The sequence below is a fragment of the Camelus bactrianus genome, chromosome 4 (assembly GCF_048773025.1).
Source record: "Camelus bactrianus isolate YW-2024 breed Bactrian camel chromosome 4, ASM4877302v1, whole genome shotgun sequence".
Classification (NCBI taxonomy): Eukaryota; Metazoa; Chordata; class Mammalia; order Artiodactyla; family Camelidae; genus Camelus; species Camelus bactrianus.
Window position 1 is genome coordinate 67,839,836 of NC_133542.1, and position 27,739 is coordinate 67,867,574.

General features: G+C 36.9%; 1 protein-coding gene across 6 annotated transcripts in view; it reads right to left on the reverse strand.

Annotated features, from left to right (window-relative positions):
• The window catches only part of DENND1A (DENN domain containing 1A), a 470,473-nt gene that overhangs the window by 430,799 nt on the left and 11,935 nt on the right, over positions 1-27,739 (reverse strand). For 5 of the 6 annotated variants that reach the window (XM_074362200.1, XM_074362199.1, XM_074362197.1 and 2 more), the window contains exon 2: positions 5,054-5,124. In XM_074362200.1, coding sequence (XP_074218301.1) covers positions 5,054-5,095 — 42 coding nt within the window. In that variant the 5' untranslated portion in view covers positions 5,096-5,124. Of the gene's footprint in view, positions 1-5,053; positions 5,125-25,987; positions 26,082-27,739 lie in introns of all 6 variants that reach the window. The other variant, XM_074362196.1, reaches the window with a different exon arrangement.

A 27,739-nucleotide genomic window follows, 5' to 3' on the forward strand; every position in this document is an offset into this window, starting at 1 on the left:
CAAAAACTAGTAAGAAAACAAGCTACTAAAACTTTACAGATGAATAAGAAAAAATATACACCAGGATAATCTGCCAATAGGTACTCAAATAACCAGAAAATTTTTTGTATTTTTAATTTACAATGAGAACATAACATACCATGGTATAAGAAGAATCATAAGAATGAAACTCCCACAGAAATTTATAGAACAAGATGTATACTAAATCCTCCAATTAAAGACCCATAAAGTAGTTTCACTGCTTTCTAACCCACCTTCTCACAGCAGGGAATTAATCCCTCTAGGGGATGCAAACAAACTTCAAAGAGAAGATTATGCCCAGACACTAGTACTGTATAGCATAAGGTTTATACCTAAGTTTGCTCAGATATTTTGGCAGACATCAGAGTTGCAGATCTAAGATACAAAGACTAATTTTAAGGCAGATTCTTTGCAATCATCTAAATGGCAAAAATAATGCACTAAATAATGTCAGAAAAAGACAAATATACATTGTATTAAAAACAAAAAAGAAGGTTGTAGAAGTAGGCAAAAGTTACCTAAAATCAAATATTAAGTGACAGCTCTTTCACTGGTATTAGCAACTAGGAAGTCTTGAACTCCCAAAGAAAGTACGCAGCAGTATTAGTTCAGTTTGTGTACCCAAATTTCATTTGCACAATCTTTGGAAGATGTCCCACTCAGTGTCATATGCCTGGATGCAATGTCTTAAGTAGAACTGACAGATTACATGTCTCGTCCATGGATGTCATGGAATGCTCCTCAGAGCACTGAACATGAGAGTTTATGATACAAGTCTTCAGTAGTACAGACATTAAAAGCAATTGATTGGAAAAAGAACTGTCTTTAAAGTCTAGTAATATTTCTTACTGGCCTTTCTCACATATGTCATCTTTTTATTGTGGGATAATTGTTTTGTTATTATTTAGAAGTAACTGATCATTTTATAAAAACATGTTTTATTATGTAGAGGAATAGCATATCTTAGCAATTTGGTTTTATTTAGTTTCCCAATGTTTAAAAATCATGGATAAAGAGTCAAATTTAAGTTTAGCTTTACTGGATATTAATCAACAAAGAGAAAACTAAAATCCTTGATAGATTAAAGACCTAAATGTGAAAGGCAAAACTATAAATTTCTTGGAAGAAAATATAGGATAATAGTTTCATATCAATAGGGTAGGAAAATATTGATAAATTGCAGACAGGAAAATCAAGTTTTGATCAAAGATACCAAAAAGAGAGTGAAAGACAAACCACAGAGTAGGAGAAGGTATCTACAACACACTCAACCAGATAATTAACACAGACAGTGTGCAAACAGTTTCTTATAAATCTACGAGGAAAAGATAAAAAACTCAGTTTAAAAATGAGCAAGAGACTTGAACAGGCACTTTAAAAAGGAAGATATCAAGAAGCAAATAAGCATTGGAAAAGCTGCTCAATCTCATTAGCCACCAGGAAAATGCAAATGAAAACAACAAGGAGATACTACTACTACAACTACCAGGTTTGCAAAAACCAACAAATCTAACTGTATTAAGGACTGATGAAGATGTTGAGCAATAAAGACTATAAAACACTGCTGGAGGGAGTGTAGACTAGCACAATTAATCTTGAAAAACAGTTTAGCATGATCCAGTAATCAAGTATGGTATATATCCTATGTACATGTGTGTTTACATGTGCCAGATTTATGTGTAATAAAGATTGTAGCAGCATTGCTTGTAATAACAAAAGCTGCAAACAATCTCAAGTGTTTTCAACAGTAAAATGAATGAATTGTGATATAATCTAATAGTGTATTACCCTTCGGTGAAAATGGGTAAGTACAGATACACACATCAACATGGAAGACTCTTACAGTCTTGGGCAAAAAAGCAGCAAAACTACAAACAGAATAATTCTATTCTATAAAATTCAGAAACAGGCACTACTAAATTCAATTTTTCAAGGAGGTATACTTATGTGGTAAAACTACAAAGGAAAAACAAAATGAGTATCATAAAAGTCAGGATAGTAGTTACCTCTGGAAAAGGGAAGGAGAGACTTCTGGGGCAATGGTAGCTCCACCTCTAACATTTACAAGGCCTAGGCAAGAGTACAAACAGAGGCCCACAAACCATATGCCTAAATATTTAAAAGATATGAAACAAGCTAACAAACTACTAAATAAAATATGTTCCATCCTCCTATCATAACTACTTGGAAGCCAGATTCATACTGAGAATTCTTGGATTCCTTAGAGTTCCATGTAGAAACATGGTTCAGGGAAAACTGGTTATTGGCCCACTGCCCATCTCCGCCTTTTCCTTTCCACACTGCCAGGGACCTCACACACAGGGATGCAGTCACCTCCACCTACAAGTCCAAGTTCTACGCCATACTCTACTCCCCACAAACAGATACCCTTAGGCCACCCTTGGGACTAGGGGTGTATATACCAGCAGCCAGTCTACCGTCAGGAGGACAGACCCCAGGGAAGACTCACACAGACTCTGAAAATAAGACTGGGGCCACTGAGGCAAGAAATTCTTAGATCCTAGGTACTCAGTTTGTCTAGGATGAAAGGGTTCAGGCTATAAGTGGGCATGTCCCATTGGCCCCATAGACTCCTTGCCCCATGGAAAAGGGCACTGTCAGAAGAGGACCAAAGCAGGGCTCTCAAGCATAGGACTACAGAAGGGGTCCTCTTGCCAGGACCAGAATTTCCTTAGAACCAGGTAACACTATATGTCTTAACCTGGATAGCAATAACACGGGTACTCACTTTATAATTATTAAACTGTACTTAGGAGTTTTACGTATTTTTCCCCCACACATAATGGAATGGGTATCATGTCCCTGCTGATATGATACACTGAGGACACAATATCATGTTTGAAATACTCCTACTAAAAATCCATAACCTGAATCTAATTATGGGGATATAATCAGATTCAAACTCAGTGACTTTCTACAAGAGACCTAAATTCTTCAAAAACATGTCACAAAAGGTAAAGAAAGATTGCAAAACTATTCCAGACTAAAAGAAACTAAATAGATGTGAAAACTAAATGGGTTACGTGATTCTGAATTAGATTCTGAATCAGAGGGGGACGTGCTATAAAGGATATTACTGGGACAATTGATTAAATATGGATAACTGACATTATATCAACATTAAATTTTTTTCTTTAGATAATTGTACAAGAGTTATTTAAGTAAATGTCCTCATTGTTAAGGAGATATATCCTAAACTATTTAAAGGTGAAGAGTCACAATGTCTGCAATTCATTCTCAAAAGGTTTAGCAAAAAATACACATGGGGTGATAAAGCAACTGTGACAAAACAGCAATAATTGATGAAAATAAGGAAAGGGAGTATGCACTTAAATATTCTAGTAACTTCTATCTTTTAAAATATTTTCAAAATTAAAAGTCTTTGAAAAGTAAACTAAAGGGTTAAACAAGAGAAGAGTTAGGTATTAGATGACTGGGAGAAGAGCATAAGGTAAAGACTTCTCATTTTGTTCATTCTTCCATTTTATTTGTACTTGTCAAACCTTAGTTCATATTCCCCACAAAACTTCATTTTAACTTTAGAGAAAAAAAATCCTGTAACATTGAATGGGGAGACATTAGCAACTGTAGAAATAATAAAAATGTTTGTCCTTACATCTGTTAAATCATAGCCATCACCAACTGGTTATGGTGTCAAGTCAGCCCACAGAGGTGCTGCTGCATGAATACACCAGGTGTCAGCTACCTCCCTTTCCAATCCAATGGTTTGCACAATGAGTGGTACAACTTAACATGGATATTAACATTCTACTTCCAGAACAGCCATAAGTTTATAACATGTTTCACAGCCTTCATTAGATAATCCAGAAAGTGGAGCTCACACAGTTCTCACCTTTCCTATTAAGAGAAATGCACTTATCTTGCAAATATTGGTGACATTGTGCAAAGCCCTGTAGATAACATGGAGAGATGGGTACAACATGTTCACTGTCCTCAAGAGGGCAACCTAGCAGAGTGAAGAGGACTTGAACCAAAAATCCTGTCTATTCCACACTGTAACTATATGATCTTGGTCAGTCATCTGACCTCTCACATTCTATTTTCTCACAGGCATAATAAGATGCCATCCAACTATCTTTAAGAGTTGTATTGTAAGGATTGACTATATGTCAAGCATGTAGGACAACAGATACTCAATAACAGGTAATTATTTTATGAGTATTATAATCTAATTAATATAATGAAATAGAAAATACACCCACAGTTTTATTGCCAATTATGGGCATAACTACCATTAGAATCCTGATTACTCCAAGTTTCTATTCCAAATAAATTCATTCTCCCTAAACACCAAATAGTATATGCAACTGTTGGTGTGTGTGTGGACCAAGAGCTGCTTCCAACATACCTTTGGCAAATTCATCACTCTCTTAGGCACAAAGAAAAAAACACTAGGTCAGAAGGTTATTTTTTCTCATTAACCAAGAAGAATTTTAGGTCAAGAAGTGATTTACTTGGCCTGCACGAGATACTCTGGCCTTATCTAACACCCTGTTGTCCAGGAATACATGTCCAAATTAGTCCAAAAGGAAAGGCCAGAGAAGGTGTTTCCTTCAACTAATTTCCAAATCTTTTTTACCAGCTGACATAAAATTTACTGAATTAAATCCATTTCAAATATCTCCTTCCAGTTTAGTGGCAGAGATTTCTCTTTATATTATTTTGAAACATAATTCTAAGCCTTCCTCATTAGTAAGATGACAGTATTTCACACCAAATAGTTGATTTCTGGGTACCTCTGAAAGATACAAACCAAAACCCCATGATTACAATGAATAAAGCCATACTTCAGGGCTGTTATAGCAATGACTCTTAAATTATTCCCTGAGCTTATCCTCCATTCTCTAGGATGATGTGGGCACAAATAAACGGGAAAGACACTTAAACAGACTTAAAGATAAAAAACAGTTCAGAATATTCACATGTTATCATTTGTAAGTGGTTATCTCATACAATAAACACACCATATCATAATAGAACATGCAAATACCTGAAAGAGTGCCAGCTGTCCTAGGATAGGCCACTTCAACATACACTTCAAACGTGGTCTCTGGATTTTGCCTACAAAAGAAACAGATCGTGATTACTGACAAGGATTGACGCAGCATGGTATAGAATGTGCAGGCTGTGGTACGAGCAAGCCTTGATTAAAATCTTTAGCTCCACAACTTAATGGCTGTGGTACTTTGGACAAGTCACTCAACTTCTCTGAGCCACTCCTTCCTAATCTATAAAATGAAAATACCTAATCAGAAGAATAATTATGAAATGGAAAAAAAAAAAGCACAAAAATTATCCAGATACAATGTCTGGCACATAACAGGCTAGCCATTATTACGATTTCAGAGATGTCATATTTCTAATTTATACAGCTGTATCTCTAAAGCCATTAGCAGGATTTTGAAGAAATACAAACCAAGGCAACACTAACACAAAGTAGCCTTCTCCCTCATATTCTAGGATAAAATATTCATACAATTTGCTTATTTACAGGTTTTTAAAGACTCAAACAAGAGAAACATTATCCTGTCTCATTAGGCTATTATGAAGACAGGATGCTAATCTAAATGTAAGATATTGTTCCCACATAGAGGGCTTCACCTGCACCGGCAATGCCAAGTATAAGAATGTCCATAATTATATCCTTTTACCTTTTTGTGTCATAAATATTTCATAGTAAGTTTTAAAAAGATCATAGCACTAACAGAATGTTAACAGTTGTTCATTCTGAGTGATGAGCATATCGGGGTTATATTATCTTTGTATTTTCTCTTTGATTCTAAAACTACAATAAAAAGATATTTCCAGATTGAGTAAAAATCATTTAGCTGAAGAAAATGTTACATATTCAAATGTCTATGACTGAATTCTATCTTAAACCTGACAACAAAGCTCAGAGAAAAAAATTTCTGAGTTATCCAATCAGATCTAAAGGTTAATTTCAAACAACTAAATACCTTGAATTTGCCCAATAGATTCCACTTTTCAAAATAACTATCTCATTTATCTCATTTCACCCTTATTATAATCTATGAGGTATGTGGATCAGTCATTACCCTCACCATTCAGGGAAGGAACCTGAAGCAAAGAGATTAAGTCTCTTGTCGGTGGTCTCACAACTAGTTAGAAACACAGCCAGAACTATAACTCAGACCTCCTGGTGCTCAAATTCTATGTTTCACTGATTCTAAAGATGAAATTTTCCCCCCACTTGCACATCTCTTACAATTCTAAATGGCAGCCTTCTTTTTCTTTCTTAGTAATATATGTAATAACAGTGGCTCTTATAAATAATAGCATTGTAGATTTAATAAAATATGGTAATACTCCCTCTAATTCCTTAGGAGTAGAAAGAAAAATGTGTCCTGTCAATCAGGGAGCTACTTATTTCTCTTGTGAAGGATCATCATTTCCTCACTGAAGGGAAACTTGAGCTTTTGCTTTAAATGAGTAAGGGAAGAAAAGAGTTGGCTACTCTAAAATTCAAGGTATTTAAATATACCTTTGTCACATATACGTTTTAAATTAGACATTAAATCAAGAGTATCTTACTTTAAAAACTAAATAAAAGTAAACTGAACTTTTAAGAAAGCCTTTTAAAAATGGTTTTGTGCTGGGGTTTTTTTTTCCCCCTGCAAGAGAGTACAAAAAGACCTACAAGATCAGCAACCTTTGGTCACCAAAACACTGTGGAAAATACCACATGGAACATCCCCTTCATTCAGATAATCTCAAAGTAGAGGGTTTGATGAAAGAAAAGAATGTTCTAAGGTCATCTGAAGAGCATCAGGAAGACTCCTTCTAAAACCTAAAAATATCTTTAAGCCTATTTTGCAACTCGCTGAGTTTCATCTCAGAATTTCATTCCTCTAGGTTAAGATTAATGGCTTTCAAAATGTGTTCTAAAGGACCCTAGGACTCCACAGAGATTCCTCAGAGATTGCATGCAGTTTTTACCCAAATTTCCCCTTTAAATTTCTTTTTCCCCATTTAAAAATTGAAAGGAACAAATATGAGCATGCAAAGGTGTTACATACCAAAATTTTAACACTGCAGCTCTGACATGTTATAACCTGTGCCACTCAAGTGTTCTATACAGATCTGCTATCTCTCTAAGCAAAGAATGTCCTAACACTGTCTAAACTCACTGTCTCTGCTTCTCCTCCCTTTCTCTTTAACACACTTCAACCAGGCTTCTGAACTCACCACACTACCAAAACAACTTATCATGATCACCAGTGACCTCCACATTGCTAAAATGTGCCAAAACAGTCAGTTGACTGATTTGCCCTCCTTGAAACACTTTCTTCACTGGCCTGCCAGGGCATCACTCTCAATTGGTATTCTTCCTACCTTACTGGCAGCTCCTTTGCTAATTTCTTCTCACATAAGCTCTCCTACACTTGAACTGAGGGCTGGACCTCTCCCTGTCTACACTCATTACTTAAATGATCTCATTCAGTCTCATGGCTTTAATTACCAAGCAAATGCTGATAAGCCCCAAAGTCCTGTCTCCAACTCGACTTCTTCCCTGACCCCAGATTCCCTTATCCAACTGCCTGCTCAACATCCCCACCTAGATTTCTAAGAAGCATTTCTAATTTAATAAATGGCACTTTTTTTCTTCAAACTTGCTTTTCCTGAAATCTACCAGTTATTCAAGCAAAAAACAAAACCCAAAAAAACTTGGTATCATCCTTGACTCCTGTCTTTGCTTTATATGCCACAATCAACCAAAGAGCAAATTCTGTTGATTTAATCATCAAAATATATCCAGAATTTCAATGCCTCTCAGCATCCCCAACCCTACCCTCCTTGACAGATCACCAACATCTCATCTTAATCACTGTAAACTGGTCTCACTGCTTCCTCCCTGCCCTCCTATAGTCAGTGGATTTCAACTTAGTGGTCAATAACCCTCCTATTCTAAAGTTCAGATTATGTCAGGCCTCTGCTTAAAACCTCCCAAAGTGTCCCAAATCATTCAAAGTAAAACTCAAAGTCTTAGTTCTAGAGATGGATGGCGGTAATGGTTACACAACAACATGAGTATACTTAATATCACTGAACTGTACACTTAAAAATGGTTAGGCTTTTAAACTTTATGTCCATTTTACCGCAATAAAAAAAAAAATGAGGAAAAAAAGTCCTTACAGGGTCTACATGATCTGGCCTCTGTCCACCTCTTCCATCTTTCATACCTCTCTCTCCTTGCCCACTGCACTCCAGCCATACTGGCCCTCTTTCTGCTTCTCAAACACACCTAATTCAGTCCTATCTGGAGCCTTTTGTACTGATCTTTACAGAGGTGGCTCCTCCTGTCATTCAAAACACGGCTTATACCTGACCTCCTCAGAAAGGCCTTCCCCAACACACTCTCTACCAACTAATTTCTATCTGCATATCATACAAATCACAATCGTATTTACTGTCAGTCTCCTTCCTCTAAATGTAAACTGCAGGAGAGCAGGGATTTTGTCTATTATATCCACCAGTGCTGCCCAGGCACCTAAACGGTGCCTGGCACATAGCCGGAATCAAGTAACTATTGAGTAGAAAGAATAAAGGAAGAACAGCCTAGCCTTCCTGGAGCCTAAAAGATTTCAATAAATGATGGGAGTGATTATACACTTTTGTGGCTCTCAAACTTTAGTGTGTTAAAAGATAGATTTCTAGCCCCACCTCCAGGGTTTCTGGCGCAGGACCCAAGTATTAGCATTTCTAATAAGTAATAGTGGTAGCAGTGATGCTGCTGGACTAGTGAGCACTCTTTAAGAACCACTGATTTAGTTAAATGGAATTCTCCTTCCAAATAATTGGCACATATAACATAAAAACAACATAAGGTAGACCTCAGTAATCCATCATTTCAATAGAACTTTTGCAATAAAAGACAGATTTCAAAGAAAAACGGCATTTGTAGAAGCAATAGAGCTTGCTACACTTCTATTGCTATCCAGTTACTGCCTCATGCTAGTAAGTAATAATAAAACTACCTAAGTTTCTCACTCAGTTCAAATAGCTGCCAGAGTTCTACTAAACGAAGTCAAAGATTATGATAGTCTCTTAAAAAAAAAAAAAAAAAAGCAAAAAGCTAACTAACACACTAAAAACAAATTGGACTACATAAATCATAGTCATGCTTATCCATGATTATTCACATGTTGCATTACGGAAGTGGTGACTAATGCTGCTGACAAGTTATATAACATATCAACAAATATACATAAGTTATTTTAAGGGCCAGTGAAGCCAATGCAGGTGTAAGTACTTTCTATTTCTCTGGAAATCAAAAAATAAGTTTTAAATGCAAATGGTCAAGCAACTCTTACTTAATACTTTCATTAAGTCTGTAAAACCATTAAGATTATAACAATTTCCGGAGAATCTCTGGAACTACCTTGAGACTACTTATTTCCTCCATTACTCTTTAAGATGCTCAATATTTTTAACTACTTAGCTAAAGGAAATGAAAATCCTATTTCTATCCTATTAACACTCACCACTAATTCAGTACACATAATGATGCTAAGAATACCATATTCAGAGCCTGTTTTCCAATATGGACCCAAGCATTCTTTAACACGTATCTTAACATATTACCATGGAAATGTCCCGGTTCTACTATGATATCCCATTATTAACTGCCTTCCACTCCTATACCTCCATGATCTGGAGCCCTGCCCATTTGCCAAGCATCATTCTTTGCCACTCGCCCTCACTTTGTACTGTCTTGTACCCTAAGATCCAGCCATACAGAACTATCTGTAGCTCTCTGAACAAACCACGCTCTGATTATCGAATGATAATACCATTACCACACTACTACCCCTAATTACTGTTTCCTATGTGCCAGGCATGATCCTAAGTACTTCACATTATCTTCAACAACCCTGTAAGTATTATTACCCTTAGGTTAGTGTTAAGGACACAATCTCAGGATAAACTGGCCAAAGTCAAAGCAAGGAAGTAGTAGAATCAGCATGGATCATTAAAAGGCCTAACCACTTTACTATTCTACATTATTTAGCTGCTCTTCTGCAAGGAACTATCCTTCCAGTCTTTTTCATTTGACAAATTCATTCATCAAGCCTCAGCTCAGGTATTTCCGCCTCTCTGGGAAGGCTTCTCAGTCCCCAACTGGGTTAGGTGTCCATTCTCTGCTCCCAAGGCACCCTGTGCTTCCCCACTCTTGCAGCCCTTACTACATTCAACCCTGATGCAATTAAACTACCTGAGGAGCTTTTAAAAGTCCCGATGCCCAGGCCACACCCCAGAACAATTAAATCAGAATCTCCAGGCATCGGGGTTTTTTTTCAAACCTCCCCAACTTACTCCAATGTGCAAGGCAGAGAACCACCAGTGTGCCTCTAATTAAATATCTGTCTTCCCCTCTAGACTGGCAGCTTCTTGAGGGCACCAACTGTCTTCTCATATCCCTAGTCTGACACTTGGCACAATAAATGTTTGATGAGTTTTCCTCCAACAACTGACATGTAGTTTCCAGCTTCCAATAACTGCTTCTCTTTCTCTAACAAGAGGTCATTTACTGAACACATGCTGCTTACACCTGACTGTTATTCTTTAAAGATGTTTTCCTGTGGAGTCAAAGATATCAATAAGTCACACCTGCTGACAACAGCCTTGGCTCTTAAATATGAAAAAATGACACACAAGCAGGTAAAATGTGTTTAGAAGAAGGGAGGTCTGCTCAGTTCTTGCCTCTGGGAGAATGGAGCCTGAGAGTAAGCCAAGAGAGCATTTCTATTCAATACTACTCTTCTGAACACAATTCTCAGTGATTCACTGGAAGGGCCACGCTCAGGGCTCAGGGCCATGTTCTCAAAATGATTAAGTACACTCAGCTTGAAGTCATGAAACAGACAAAGGCTTTGACAACATTCAGGCAGCAGGAAAGCTAATGGGTTTTTTTTTTTTCTTAGTAGAGCATCATGCTATTGATCACTCTGCAGGATCATCAGCTTTCAATTAGGACCTACTTTTCTTCAATTACAACATATTATGAGATTAAGAGAAAAATGTAACACTGATGCCTCACAAAATGAATCTCTGCTGCATGTGGTAACCACGCCAGAATGCGAAGCCCTCAGCCCTTTAAGTGTTATTTAGCAAGTACAAACTGAGACACACACAGTATTAGGCCCTGACTCATGTCACAGCTGTCAAATCTTCACACCAGCTAGTCCTCTAGAGCAAAACAGCAAGCTATTTTCTATAGACTAGGGTAAAACTTCAGCACACTGTCCCCTTAATTACAGCCTTATATGCTGAGGGGGCTGACGTATAATATTTCAAAATTCATACCAATTGAACTGTCTTAAAGTTGACAACATAGTCAAAAGAAACTATATACACTTCAGAACATGCTAGCAAGCATCACCTAACACTGATTCCTTTAAGCTAGATAAACAAGCAAAAAAGGTGGTGTTAATATTTCCAACAAGTCTCCATTTGTTTCAGTAGACTCTGAAATTAAAGCCATTTTTCCAGGCTGAAAATGCTGTATCAAAGGGTGCTTTCTAACCCATAACAAGCTAACACCTCCATAGAAGAACACCATCATTGTTGAGACTTGTTAGAAAATGATTAACTTAGTTGTGTAATTACACAAACAAGTCGTTTCAAGATTTTACAGTTAACTTTTCATTTCTAATAATGTTCTCGGGATCAGATTAATAAAGATATACAAGTGCTGCTGTGAGAGGAGCCACAAAGTTTTACCTCTTCATAGATCCCTATGGAAAGATCCTCATGCCACTGGAAGAAGCAGAGCTGCAACCCAAGCAGAAAGAGCCTGCACGACCCTCAGCCATGTGCAGGACTCCATGCACTTTTAATAAATTCTCTCCTGTTCTGAGCAGCAATGTAAAATCTAGACACTTCGATCATATGGATAGCATTTGCAAAGATGCTAACAATAAACATTTTTGTCCTTAAAAATAATTTAAAAGCCTCCCCTTCCCTAAGTGTTCCTCTGCTCTTTCTGAACAGTTAGTCCTAAAGCCATCATATGGGCGGAGCAAGGTAGATGCCCATGTCAGTGACGGCTCAGCGTTTGAGATGTCAAAGCCTGAGCAAGGTGAGGAAAATGTCCTTATGAAGGGGTGGACTGACAAGAGGTGTCAGATCATGAGAGAGGTAGAAGGACATCAATGCTGAGAGATGGCCTGGCAATACGATGTCAAGTTGGCATGAGTGAGGAAGGCACCCACTGAGGGGAAGCAGCCTGGCATGGGAAGCCAGAACCCGAGCAGGGTGAAAAGAGAATTTATGCTCAAGGGCAGCCAGAACTGGAATGCTGAAACATAACTGGGGCATGGAGGTTTCCCCATAGAGGGACAGCCCAACACAGGTGTCAGAGCCCAAGAGGGTGAGGAGCATGTCCAAGCACAAGGGCACTCTAGAGTGGGGTGAGGAGCCAGTGCAGGGGTGAGGAAGCTGACCATGTGGGTGGGAGGATGATGAGCCCAAACAGGGCAAGCAGGGCTCCACAGGGCAGGGGGGAAGCAGAAGCATGTCACACCACCAACATAGGCACTGTGATCTCAGGAAAGCAAGGTGAATGAGGACAGCACCCATATGGTGTGGCGGGTGATGGAGGAGCATGCTTAATGCAAGCCCAAGACCAGTAAAAAAGGCCTGCTTTCTCATAGTTGAGGTTAACAGAAAACTAGAATCAATCTATGGAGTTGGAGTTGAATTGGAGATAGTAGTGTGAACTCAAGGTTTTCACTAATTATATGGAGAACTGTAAATGTAACCTGACTTTAACACACACACACTTCCTGGTTCTGTCTACTGAGAGGGCCTTGGCAGGAGCAACACCCCAACAGCAATGAGTATATCTAGTACTCAGACCTTGGCTTCTAAATACCACCCTCCTCTAAAAGGAACTAGGACTCATTGTAGAAATACCTGATTCCAGGGCTAGGACAGAGAACGTACAAGATGAGACTGCAGTATCTCATTTGTGCCAGAAAACAAAGAAGTGCTCAAAGAATGATGGGGACATATCAAAAGGACACAGAAGACAGCATGAAAAGGCTCCCACTGCCAAATCTGGGTAATTTGAGCATCAAAATCAATAATGATATTAACAGATTATTAAACATTCAAATAAATAGAAAACCATGAGTCCATATTGATATAAATGAACAAATAAATTGACAACTAAATGAGAAATGGAGTATATATGTAATTTTAAAGTACCTTCCCACAAAATACTTACTAATTGCATGGGGAAGAGTACCTTTTTGATGTAGAAGTTTGGCAAAAACTAACTTAATCAGGTCAGTAAAGTGATCACCATCAGGAATGGGACAAACTTCTAGAATGCAATGAGAGGGGCACCTCCAGCATCACTCCCATGATATTCCTGTCAAAGATGCTTAACCTAAAACTAATCTTGAGGAAACATCAAACTCAAATTGAGGGATCCTCTAAAAAACAGCTGGCCTGTAATTTTCAAAAGTATCAAGGTCATGAAAATAAGGAAAGACTGAAGATCTCTTCCAGATTGAAAGAAACTAAAGAGACATAGTAACTATATGCAATGTGTGATTCTGAACTGGATCCTCTTGCTGTAAAGAATGTCATTGAGTGTGGACAGATGTAGTAATGAATCAATGTTAATTTCTGATTGTGATGATTATATTGTGGTCATATAGGAGAATGCCCTCGTTTGTAGGAAAAGCACACTGAAGTATTCAGGATGATGGGGGATCAGGTCAGCACCTCACTTTAAACTGGTCTTTAAAAATGTTCTCTATAATACCAACTTGTCTGTAAGATTCTGGTGGTTTAAAACAATTTTGTAATTTAAAAAATTCATTAATAGTAATTTCCCTGACCTGTTTTTTACTAAGACTTTGTCACAAAAATGACATTTGGATCTACTAAATATCAGAGGGCCTGTGTTCCAGTCTCTGGTAAACCCCTTACTCACCATGGGATTAGAACAGCCATTTACCGTTTCACACATCAGCTTCCTCCCCTGTCAAGAGATAACATCTGCCCTGCCCATCTCAAAAGTTGTCTCAGGGATTAAATGACAGAAAAATGAGAAAATGCTTTGTGAACTAAAAGATACTAATCCAAGGTAAAGAGTATAATTTATTATTTTTTAAAAAATTGCTTCATCTTACAAATTGCAGGCTTTGTAAGTAACCCAGACATTATTGTGTACTTCAAAGACTCAAAACTCTTAAGCTTTCAAATACTGTTACTAAAAGCAATCCAGAAAATAAGAAACTATCCAAATAGCAACATTAGTCTAGGGAATAAAGAGATTTTTAAGAACAAGGGGTAAAAGTTCACACTTAACCAAAAGCGAAGAAACAAATCTCTCTTACAGGAAAAAATACTAAACAAATCCAATGTATGAAAATCAAGGATATACAACTGGATATACAACTTTACCTCTCAGTCAGTAATACTGTGAGTATTTGTATACTTTTACGGTTAATGTGGAACACTCACATACCTTTCTGAACCTGATTGTCAAAATCTTGCCAGGTAGCGGGATGGTGGTATTTTCTCTGTTTAACAGAAAAAAGAAACGGAGGCTAGGAAGTGGTAAGACTCCAGCTGATTCCTGGTTTTCAGATTCCAAAGCCCGTGACTTTTCCGCCACACCATGTTGCCTTTCCAAAAACTACACTCAGCTATTTAAAGTAGCAACTCTTATTACTGGATTGAGGGTTGGGAGGATAGACTGTTCTGAAGAGCGCATGAAAAGCTTCACTACCTTCCCTGGAGAATGGACTTATATTTAATTTTTTTACATATAATTTTCAGGGAGCTCATGAAGTTACTTACGGAAATAGTCTGTTTCACTGATGACTTGCTTTTATTTCTTTCTCATTTAATGCTCAAGTCAAGCCTATGAGAGGAAGGTTACTATCCATTTAATAAGAGCAGATACTCTGCACAAGAGCAAGCAGTTTCTAAACCTTGTTAACACTTACTAAACACTTAACTATGTGTTAGATAATGTTCTAAGCACGTCTTATGTATTATTTCATTTACTCTTCCCAACAACCCTGTGAAGGAGCTACTATATCATTCCTAATTTACAGATGAGGAAACAAATAAAATTAAAATAAAAGCTTAACTTCCCAAGGTCAACAGTCTGTAGAGACAAAACTGGAAGCTGAACTCAGTATGGCTCCACAGTCCCTATTCCTTCATTTTTTAAACCAACTCTACATATATAACATACAATTTTATCTATATTAATATACGTACTTTAAGTGTATATAGTTCTATGAGTTTTTGCAATTATATATGTCCATGTAACTTCTACTCCATTGACTTTTTTTAAGACTTTTTCTTAAGAAAGGTTTTAAGTTCACAGCAAGGTTAAAAGATAAAAGATATTTCCTATATACTTACTGCCTTCACACATGCACAGCCTCCTCTATCATCAATATCTCTCACCAGAGTGGTACATTTGTTACAGTTGATGAACCTACACTGATACATCATTTTATCACCCAAAGTCCATTGTTTTCACTACACTTGACTCTTGGTGTTGTATTCTATGGGTTTAGACAAATGTACAATGACATAGCCATCATTATGGTATACAGAGTATTTTCACTACCCTAAAAATCCTCTATGCTCCATCTCTTCATCCCTCCATGGACTCCTCCCACTCACAACCCAGGCAAGCATTGATCTTTTTACCATCTCTGTCTTTTCCAGAATATCACATAGCTGGAATCATACAGTACATAACCTTTTCAGATCAGCTTCTTTCACTGAGAAATATACATTTAAGTATCTTCTACATTTTTCATGGCTTGACAGCTCATTTCCTTTCAGAGCTATATAATATTCCATTGCCTGGATGTGCCACAGTCTATTCATCTACTGAAGGACATTTTGGTGGCCTTCCAAGTGTTGACAATTATGATTAAAACTGCTGTAAACATCCATGTGCAGATGTCTGTGCAGACATAAGTCTTCAACTCCTTTGGGTAAATGCCAAGGAGCCTGACTGCTGGATCATATGGCAAGAGGAGTACATTTAGTTTTGTTAAGAAACCACCAAACTGTCCTCCAAAGTGGCTGTACCATTTTGCATTCCTACCAGCAATGAAGGAGAGTTTCTACTGCTCCTTATCCTCATCAGAATTTGGCGTTGTCAGCATTCTGGATTTTGGCCATTTCGATAGGTATACAGTGGTATTTCATTGTTGTAATTTGCACCAACCTGATGACATACAGTGTGGAGCATCTTTCCATATGATTATTTGCCATTTGTGTATATTCTTTGATGAGGTGTCTGTTAAGGTCATTGGTCCATTTTTCAAACTGGGTTGTTTTCTTACTGTTGAGTTTTAAGAGTTCTTTGTATATTTTGGATAATAGTCCTTTATCAAATGCATCTTTTGTAAATACTTCTTCCAATCTATAGCTTATTCTCTCATTCTCTTGACATTGTCATTGGCAGAAGTTTTTAATTTCAATGAAGTCCAGCTTATCAATTATTTCTTTCAGAGTTCATGTTTGTGGTGTTGTAGCTAAAAAGTCATCATCATACCAAGGTCATCTAGGTTTTTTCCTATGTTGTCTTCTAGGAGTTTTATAGTTTTGTGTTTTACATTTAGGTCATAATCCATTTTGAGTTAATTTTTGTGAGGGATATAAAAATGGTCTGTGTCTAGATTCAGTTGTTTGCATGTGGATTTCCAGTTGTTCCAGCACTGTTTGTTGAAAAGGCCATTTCTGTTCCATTATATTGCCTTTGCTTCTTCAGCAATATTAGTTGACTATATTTCTGTGGGTCTATTTCTGGGCTCTATATTGCTCCATTTGTCTGTTCTTTCACCAATACCACCCTGTGTTGGTTACTACAGCTTTATGATAAGTCTTGAAGTCAGTTTACGTCAGTTTTGGGATTTTGTTCTTTTCCTTCAATATTGTGTTGGCTATTCTGAATCTTCTGACTCTCTGTATAAAGTTTAAAATGAGACTGTCAATATTCACATAACTTGCTAGTATTTTGACTGCAACTGCACGGAATCCATACGTCAAGTTGGGAAGAACTGACATTTCTGACAACACTGAATCTTCCTATCCATGATCATGAAATGTCTCTCGTTTATTTAGTTGATTTCATTCAGAGGTTCGAAATATTCTTCATAGAGATCCTGTATATATTTTGTTAGATTAATACCTATTTCACTTTGGGAGTTGCTAATGTAAATGGTATTATGTTTTTAATTTCAAATTCCACTGTTCATTGTTAGTATATAGAAAAGCAATTAACTTTTGTATATTTAACCTTGCATACTACAGTTTTACTATAGCCATTTACTAATTCCAAGCTTTTTTTTTCTTTTGGTAAATTCTTTCCAATTTTTTTTTTTACAGAAGTGATTATGTCATCTTCAAACAAAGACAGTCTTATTTCTTGCTTCCCATTCTATATATGCTTCATTTCCTTTTCTTGTCTTATTGCACTAGGTAGTACTTCCAGCATAATGTTGAAAAGGAATGATGAGAGGGGAAATCTTTGCCTTGTTCTTGTTCTTAATGAGAAAGCTCTATTTTCTCACCATTAAGTATGATGTTAGCTATAGGTTTTTTGAAGATATTCTTTATCAAGTTGAAGAAGTTCCCCTCTATTCTCCATTTTCCTAAGTTTTTGTCATAAATGGGTGTTGAATTTTGTCAAATGCCTTTTCTGTATCAATATGATCATGTGATTTTTCTTCTATAACCTGTTGATGTTATGGATTACATTAACTGATTTTTCAAATGTCAAACCCCAGCCTTGCACAACCCAGATAAATCCCACTTTATTGTGGTGTATAATCTTTTTTATACATTCCTGAATTTTTGTTTTTAAATGAAACTTACTATAGCCAAATTATTTTCCTCCTCCACCCCCTTCAAAAAACAGTCTAGCTGCCATGATAACACCCAAGGGCAACTGGAAAGCTCTTCAGAACACTGGGCTCAAGGTCCTTAGTACTCCATGGGCAGTCCTTTGGGTACCCCAGAGAGCTAATTACCCAAGTTCCAGGGGATTCAGGAATTACAGAGTGAATTTACCTTTCCTCAGCAGAGAATACTGGAGAAGAGAGAGTTGCATAGAAAGAGAACTCCAGAGATCTGTAAAGTGCCCCACCTTGAGTATAGAGCCTTAAGTATTGATTAGTACGTGTATGTGGAAATTACTTGTGGCTGGAAAAAAAATCACCAAAAAAGATTAGAGATGGCAGTACCTGGTACTCACAATGGGCCAGAAACAATGCCTGTTCCTACTAGTCAAGGTTAAAAAAAAAAAAAAAAAAAAAAAACCAAACAAACAAAAAAAAACACTTATGATTCACAGTGCATTGGACAGAGTACATGGTAGAGTATTACCCTAATAATGGGGACTAATTATCCTCAGACCAAGTACTGCTTCAGTTCCACCTAACAAATCCTAAAAGCAAGACCCAGAAGGACCAAACTCTTTTCGAAGTAACTTAACTGACAAAATATATAAAACAATGCTTTTCACAGCATCAGGCAACATAGCACAGCAATCCTTTGAGATAAGGAAAACAAATGAGGTGAGCCTACGACTGCCTCAGATTACTGCCCTGAGGAAGCCCAAGAATATTTATAAGAGTACAAAAATACCCAGCACCTTACAAGGTACAATACACAGTGTCTGGCAGACATTATGATGTCTACACACCATAATGTGTGAGGTGAAAAAATGCACTAAATGGGATTAACTGCAGAGCAAACACTGCAGAAGACTAGTGAACGTGAAGACAATATTTGAGAAATTATCAAAGATGAAACACAGAGGGGAAAAAAAACTCAAAACCAAAACAAAACAGAGCATCATGACCTGTAGGAAAACTTCAAGAAGCCAAATATATCAGTATTTGGGATCCCCAAAGAGGGGACGGACAGAATAGATATTGGAAAAAATGGTCCAAAAACTTTCTAAATGTGATGAACACTATAATTGCACAAACCCCAAAAGCTCAACAAACCCCAAGCATAAGAAATATGAAGAAATCTAAGACACATGATAAGCAAATTGCTCAAAATCAGTAATAAAGAGAAAATCTTAAAAGCAGAACAAAAAATACATGCTACATTCAAAGGAACAAAGAATAGAATGACAGCAGACTTCCTGTCAGAAACAAGGCAAATGAGAAGACAGTACAGCAACATCTTTTAACAACTAAAAGAAAAAACTGACAACGTAGAATTCTATTCCCAGAGAATATTTCAAAAGCAAAAGCAAAATTTTTTTTAGACATTACAAATGTTGAAAGAATTCATCACCAGCAGACCTGCACTACAAGAAATGTTGAAGTCTCTCAGGCAGAAAGAAATGATACCAGATGGAAATATTAATCTACACTAAGGAATAAAGAACATCAGAAATGGTAATACCAAGAACTGAAGTCAAATGACCATTTCAATAGATGTAGATGGTTTCACTGGAGAATTCTACTAAACATTTAAGAAATTAATACCAATTCTATACAGTATCTTCCAGAAAACAAGAGAGGAAGAAACACTTTCCAACAAATTTCGCAGAGCCAGTACTATTCTAATACCAAATCCAGACAAAGACAGTATTTTTTAAAAAATGATAAATTCTACACACACACACTATAGACCAATATCCTTCCCAAAGATAGACACACAAGACGTTAACAAAATATTAGCTAATGAAATTAAATAATGTACACCATGACCAACGGAAGTTTATTCCTTTGATGCAAGGCTGGCTCAAGATTGAAAAATCAATATAATCTATACCACATTAATAGGCGAAAGAAGAAAAATCACAATTATATTAATTGATACAGAAAAAGCATTTGATAAAATTCAACACACATTCATGATTAACAAAAATCAGAAAACTAGCAATGGATATCTTCCTCAAACTAATAAAGGACCTCTATGAAAAACCCATAATTAACATTATTCTTAATGGTGAAAGAAGCATGAGTCCTAGAATGGTGAAAACTATCTGCTTGCCCTGTTCTGGTGATGAACTGGCTGTGCCACTCTGAGCAAGAAATAAGAGATAACAGTGAACTAACTAGTAGGTTTAAAACGTGAGCATGTGTTGACTGGCTATAACATGGCTTTAAAGAGTTCTCTCTCTAGGATCCAGTTTCCCCAACTATAAACAGATCACTGAGAAAGATCTCTTCCAGTTCTCACATCTTGTAGCTCTAACATTCTAAATCAAAAATATCTGCAAAATCTTTTTTGCAAAATACAAAGTCATATTTTAGTTAATATGAAGGTTTATGATTTCTATATCAAAATACTGATTTAGTTTAATACAAATGATAGTTTCCCAAGTTCCCAACTTATAACAGTTCTTTACTCTGAACAGCAACTCAACAAATACTTAAGGGAAAGACATCTGGTTACTTGCCCTAGGGTAGTGGTTTTCACAGTGCAGGGCAGAAAAGTCTTTCCCGAAAGGGAAGGGAAAAGAGAAAGAAACTCACAACACAGAACTTCTTTTACTGTTTTCAGGTCTAAATTTCAAGTAAGATATCCTCAAAGAGTTCCATATCTTTAAAAACAAAAGTTGCTCAAAGAGTATACATGCAAACAAACATACAAGATAGGTATGTTTATTACGCAGTTTATCAGTGAAAACCTAAGGTATATATAGGTTAAAGTACCTGCCTGAGGTCAGGCATGTAGGAAATGAGGAAGCTGGAACAAGAAACCAGGCAGTATCAGTCAAATCCATGCTCCTAACTACTATGCTACGGTTCAGTATGCAATGACACAATTTAAGAAATAAAGACAAAAATATAATATAAATCCCCAAGGCTCCCAAATGCATTCAAGAATAAAAAGATACTCATTAGCATGACATGCAGGGTTGTCCGCAATTCAGTCTTGGCTAGACCCTTCGGCCTCATCTGCCACCACCCCTTAACCCACACACATACACACACACAATTACAGTCACATTGGGCTTCTCATCAGGCCTTAATCACTCCCCATGACTTGTATGCACATTTATCATTTATTGAGCTATTCAGAAGGCCTGGGCACTGAGCAAAGCACTTTATACATCACACTTCATTTTATCCACATGACAATACTGTGAGGTAGGGAATATTTGTGAACTTTACAAAATAGTCTTAGAGAAATTAAATCGCTTGCCCAAGGACAAACATTTTGAGAGTATGAACTCAAACCCAGGTCTGTTCTTACATCAAAGGACATGTCCTTGATCCCAATTTCCCTACCTAAATGTGCTCTATCTCCAATGTCCAATTCATTCAAGATGCTTCTAGAATAGTGCTTGGCAAGTAGTTGGCATTTAAGATACCTGCTGAATGAACGAATGAGAATGCCTCCTTCTCACTGGAGACTCCTCTGACTCCCTGACAAAACTCAGCTGCTTTCTCTACATTGTCACAAGACTTGTTTCAAAGCTCTATTATAAGGCTTCCCAGGTGGTAGTCTATACTTTCTACTTACATGTACATATTGTCCACTAGACTGGGAACCTTGTTTCACTTCTTCATTCTCAGTGTCCTAACAGAAGGCCTGGCTCTTAACAAGCACTAAGTTTGTTAACTGAATGAATTTCCCTGAGGAGGGGAAGAGAGATGAGTAAGAGACTCATGATTCATACTAACATTTCTTTTTCCCCAGGAAATAAACAACATTCAGAGCTGTGATATACTCAAACATGTGCTCTATAAATATTTCTAGGTTTCAACTATCACCTGAGGTATCTACATTTAACTCATTCAACACATATTTAGGAGTAATCTAAATACATACATATAATGGCTCTTAAGGAGCTTACATCTAGTCAAGGAGACAAAACATAATAAAATATCAAAGTAAACAGTCAAACATGGGCTGCCATGAGGAAATACATGACTAGATGCCACATAAATGATAAAACAAAATGCTGTGGGTTTGCAAGTTGAAGACCTCATTCTGGGCTAAGGCTGTGGGTTGGATTATCTGTGGACAATCTGCAGTCAGGCTCTTTCCAGTCAGTAGCAAAATGAGAGGGAAAAAGGGACAGTGCAGTATATTCTCCACAGAAAAGTTATTTAATTCAATTTTTAAAACTGTCCCTAATCTGACATCATGTTCCTTCTGCTTTCTTGACTACAAATGTAATTTCTTTTTGAAAATAATGGTGAGAGGAGATGATTAGTTTTAGGTACTTCCACAAAACTTGTTTAAAATTTTTTATAGGGACAAATAGCCCAAACATTTGGGAACTACCGAGCTAGAGCATTCAGGAGAAGTATTATAGACGAGGTAGAACTTTAAGTGAAAATTGCAGGACCAACAGGATTTACCTATTTGGGGAGGAGAGAGGGATTTTAAGCAGAGGGAACAGCCTGCACAAAGCACAGAGGTATAAATGTTCATGTAAAGTTTGAAGGATAACAACTATATCAACCTGATTAAAACTTGTAAAAATTGCAGCTGTAAATTCCATTTCTGGCAATATAACAAGCTAAGTACCTTTCTGATTCTCCATTAAAAACAATTAAAAATAATGGATTTTTTTTTCATTTTCTCAAACATACTGATGAGCTCCCAAGAAAATAGTAAAGATTCAGACAAAGAACTGAAGATTGAAACCCACTAGTCAACCAAAACACAAAAACTAGCTTTCACCTTGAAGGCATTTACATAGCCCAATGCAAGATTTATTCTCCCAATCTAATGGGGCTCAAGGAATGCAAGACAAAACTAAGGTTCAACCTAAAGTGGAAAGTGTAAAAGACACTCCTCCCTCATAATTTAAACTGAGACTATAAAGGTGATCAAGATAGAAACCCATCCAACACATGTTCAGGAACTATAATGAAAACCACTAGTTCCAAAACTTGAGACATTGAGAAAGAAAGGAAAATCTTCCTGCAAGTTCAACAAGTTGGCCCTCACAAGGGATTGCTACTGAATGGTCAAAAAAATCTCAACAGAGGAATTTAAGTTGAAATGGTCACAAACTAAAAGTGGCCACAGGACACTAGCAAAAGAATTAAATAATCTTCTCTAGAAAATTTTACTTCAAACTTGGCCTCAAAAAATTTTTCACAAAAAGTTCCAGGAATTATGAGATCATGGGCAAAAATCAGAAAACCTTCAGGGAAACAAAGCCCATAAATAAGAACTTCAGAAATAAAAGATGGCAGAATGAGACTTTCAAAGATGTCAGATATTGAAATCAGAGTATGGATACAGAATTAAGTGTTTAATAAGCTTAAAGAAATAAAAAAAAGATTGAAAATGAATAAAGAGTAAGAAACTATGGCATAGATCAAGCAAAATTTTAAAAGAACAAAATATTTCTCAAAATAATAGAGAATAACACAATGGATTGCTGAGGAGCAGAAGATACAACCACAGAGAATTAGTGAACTTACAGAAATTATACAGAATAATGTTCAAAAAGAGAGAAAACATTGAGGGAAAAAAAGCAAAAGACACAGAAGATAGATACAGAAGGTATAATATAAAACTAGTCAAATTCCAGAAGAAGAGAAGAAAATAGGGTACAACCAATAACATGTTTTAGAAAGCTGGTTTTAATACTCTATTTACCTCTCTGGGTTTCCACCTTCACTTAGTTCTGGGTCCAAAAGCAGCTGAAAATTTTCCAGAACTGACAACAGATATACACTCACACATTCAAGAAGTCCAATTAATGCAATTAATCCTCTTAGTTCTCCCCCTACAAGGTCCAGACTATAGATGCAGTCATGGGAAGAGCACAGGGTAAATAAAGCCCCAGCTTTCTGGCAAGTAGAACAAAAAGGGAGCTCTAGGGAATTGGAGAAATAGTAGAGAGAGGGAAGCTCAGAAAAATAACACCATAAAGTTGATTCTAAACTTCAGGCTTGCCTGAGTCCATCAGCAATATATGAGAGTCCTAGATGTTCCACATCTTCATCAACACTTAATAGTGTCAGTCTTTTTAATTTTAGCCATTCTATTGGGTGTGTTGGGGCTTTTTCAATATAGTTTTAATTTACATTTTCCTAATGATTAGTGATGCTAAGCATCTTTTCATATGTTTATTTGCCATCTATATATCTTCCTTGATAAAATGTTCAAATCTTTTGCTCATTTTTCTCTATTGGATTTTCTGTCTTAATGAACTGTAAGAGTTTATATGCTGAGTTTATATATATAAGTGTATTTGTTGGCTATGTTTCATATGAAAGCAGCAGTAGAAATAGAAAGAATTGGTCAAATGTGAGTTTTTAAGACGTCTGTGGCGTCTTTTCATTTCCTGGAAGTGTCTTTTGATAAGTAAAATATTTTAAATTTGATAAAGTCCAATTTATCAATTATTCTTTTAGTTTGCTTTTTGTGTCTGACTCAAGAAGGTAAACTTGACAGCACTTTATCAACAGATTTGAAGGACAGGTGATATGGGAGGGGTCAAGATAACGTCTAGATTTCCACCTTGGATGAATAAATAAATGCAACACCAAAATGAGACTACCTTCTCAAAAGACATATATAACCTACCATTAAGCCAAATCATCTTTGCTGGATTCCCATTTCCACTGACATCCCAACAGCATTCTGTATTGCTTACCTATGTCTCTTCTTTCCCCCTAGGTTCAAACTTTGAAACTTGCTTTGCTATATTCTGTGTGAAAACAACTCTCATAGCTTCAGCTTTCTCATCCATGCCAGTGATTTCCAAATCTCTATCCTCTCTTTCTGGTAACAGTAGCATCCAACATTATTGAGGGCCTTACTCTGTGACAGGCCCTAAGCCTTGCTTCTGACTGCCTACTACGTATTTCTCCTCAGCCTATCATTAGTTTATACTCAAGCAAATTCATCCTTCTTGACCTCAATGCCAGTTCTCCCTCCTGACACACCAGTTTCTGTCAATGGTATATTGATAATCCCAACTTGGAAACCTTAATATTATCACCTTTCACTTTAGCTTCTCCTCTCTCCCCATATTCAATTAATTTAATAGTTCTCCAACTATGTTACCTGAAACACTGGCGGTTTGAGAAATAGAGACTAAGGTGCCAAAAATGGCCTTTTCCCAATTTGCATGAAAAAATAAGGTAATATAATGTTAAGCTTTTCTACTATTAATTTTTCTTAAACCTCTCTCACTTGCTTTTCTCCTTCTATTTAAGATATATGAATATAAAATAGTATCTGATTTAGGGGGGAAAAGTGTAGTTTGAAATTTAATATATAAATATTTCAGAGTATTCCACAGAATACCGTGATTTTTAGGTGCTCCATCACCTGAACATGTTTGAGCATCACTGAACTAATAATGTGCAACTCCTATTCCTGCTAAATTGTTCTTTCCTATGCCGTATGAAACTTTTCCTATGAGGATGTCAGACCAAGATGGGAAAGGTCAGACCAATTTGCCTGAGAAAAGATTAAGAGGTGGGCCATCAGAACACTCTATAAATTTCTTCCTCCTTAATTCTAGGCTATGACTGCCTATCCTTGGGCACCAAAGAGAATAACCAGTTTATAGACAGAGGAGAAACAACTTTCAATGATCACTGTTAGAATGACTGAGTTTATATTTTAGTCAGCAAGTAAGACACCCCAGGCTGCATCCTCCAGTTAAACCAGCACATTCTGAATTGTCTTTCTCTGCTGATTATCAGTATTTACTTTGAGGATAAAGCATAACATTAGCCTAAGAAAAACAAACACAAATATAAAAAGTTATAATCCTAAAGGGGATCTGTCAAAGCCATATGATTTGGGGATTTTCAGTTATTTGGAACCATCACAAACATAAGTTAGGAGCTGAACATACAAAAAGGCTACTGATTATACTGTTTTAAGAATGAAGCCCAGTCAACAGCAAATTTCTACACTGAGTTAAACATTCATTTAATTACTCAATATATCTTACCTGAGTGCCTACTGTATGCCATATATTGTGCAAGTCACTCAAGGTGTAATAATGAGCAAGACTCCCATGGCACTTGACTTCATGAAATTCCAGACTACAGGAAAGACAAAGAAAAGTAACAGCCAGGACTGATGGTCAAAGTTCCTCCAAGTGCAGCCGGAAGGGTAAAGGGGATGCTGAGAAAAGGTTTCTCCAAAGCTTATTTGACCTAAAATCTGAAGAATGATTAAAAGTTAACCCACAGTAGGTGCATGTGTGCTTACAGGCAGGAGGTGAGGAATGCTATGGATGAGGCTAGGGTCAGACAAGAATGGAGGAGAGAGGATTTTCAGAGTCATAGAGATCTGGCTCCAATCCCACAGCTCCACCATTCACAACCTTTGTGCCCAGGGCAAACAACATCTCTGACTTTAGTGACTTCATTTGTAAAAGGAAGTAATTAACAATTCTTACCTCATAGGATTATGGTGACAAATAAATAATACACTGCCTGCATGCAAAGTTATTAGCTTCCCACTTATTGGGTCTGTCACCTTGGGCAAATGAAAATCTCTTTGTATCTTTCTCATCTGTAAAATGGGGATCACAGAAGAAACTTCTCTAACAGGTTGTTAATGAAGATAAATTCAAAGACTAAGTGTGAAGATGTAATGAGATAACAAATGAAAGTACTGAGAATAAGTACTAATATTCTAAAGAGTTCAATTAATTTTAGTCATTATTTTTGAATTAATAGGCAGAGTCAAGATCCCAAAGGACCTTTTAAGCTATGTTAAGGGTGTGGATTTTAATCTGTAAAAATGGGAAGCAACTGAAGGACTTTAAGCAGTGAACTGACATGACCAGATTTGCCCTTTGGAAGGCTTACTCTGGATACTGATTGGACTGGAGACAGGCAAGAGTAGTAGAAAAAAATCTAGTCAGGAGTAATCATAGCCATTAAGGTAAGAGAGGATGGTGGCCTGGACCAAGAGGACTGCAGTGGAGATGGAGACAAGTGTGTGAATCAACAAGACTTTATGTCTGGATTTAGGATGTGAGATGCCCCAATATCTTACGGATCTTACCATCTCCCCTATTTTCTAATCGCCTACTCAGGATTCATGAAATTTCTTTTGTTCTCAGTAGTGAAATTTCTTTCGTTCTCAGTAGTCATCACTCTGTAACTGACTCCTGTGAACTGTATCTTTAGCTCCCACCTTTCTTATGAGCTTTAGGTCATGCCTTGAAGAGCTCCCCATGGATAGTAACCTCACTCAGTATAACCCAAATCAAACCAATGATTTGTTTCCCCAGAAAAACCTCAATTTCCTTATTTTTTTAATAACATTTTTTATTGATTTATAATCATTTTACTCAATTTCCTTATTTTTAATGGTAGCTTTGCCACCTTTTTCTCCAAGTCACCCAGGCTACAAACTTTAGAGTCATCATCCATCTGCCTGTGAAGACCTTCTAATCCCGATACTACTCCTTAACAACTCTCTTTGAAACTTGGACTATTGAAAATAAACGCAAATGTGATGCAAAATAAGAGGAAAATATCCAAGTATCTGCCCTCATTACCTCCCCTCTATTATAACAGGTTAATCTGTCTTCCCGCCTTCAGCTACTTTGCCCTTCAATCCTGGTTGTTACGGTCATAGGTCATACATACACATACACACACACACACACACACACACACACACACGCACATACACACACACACACACTTTAACAGGTAGGGGGAGCTACCTAATCTCTTGACTT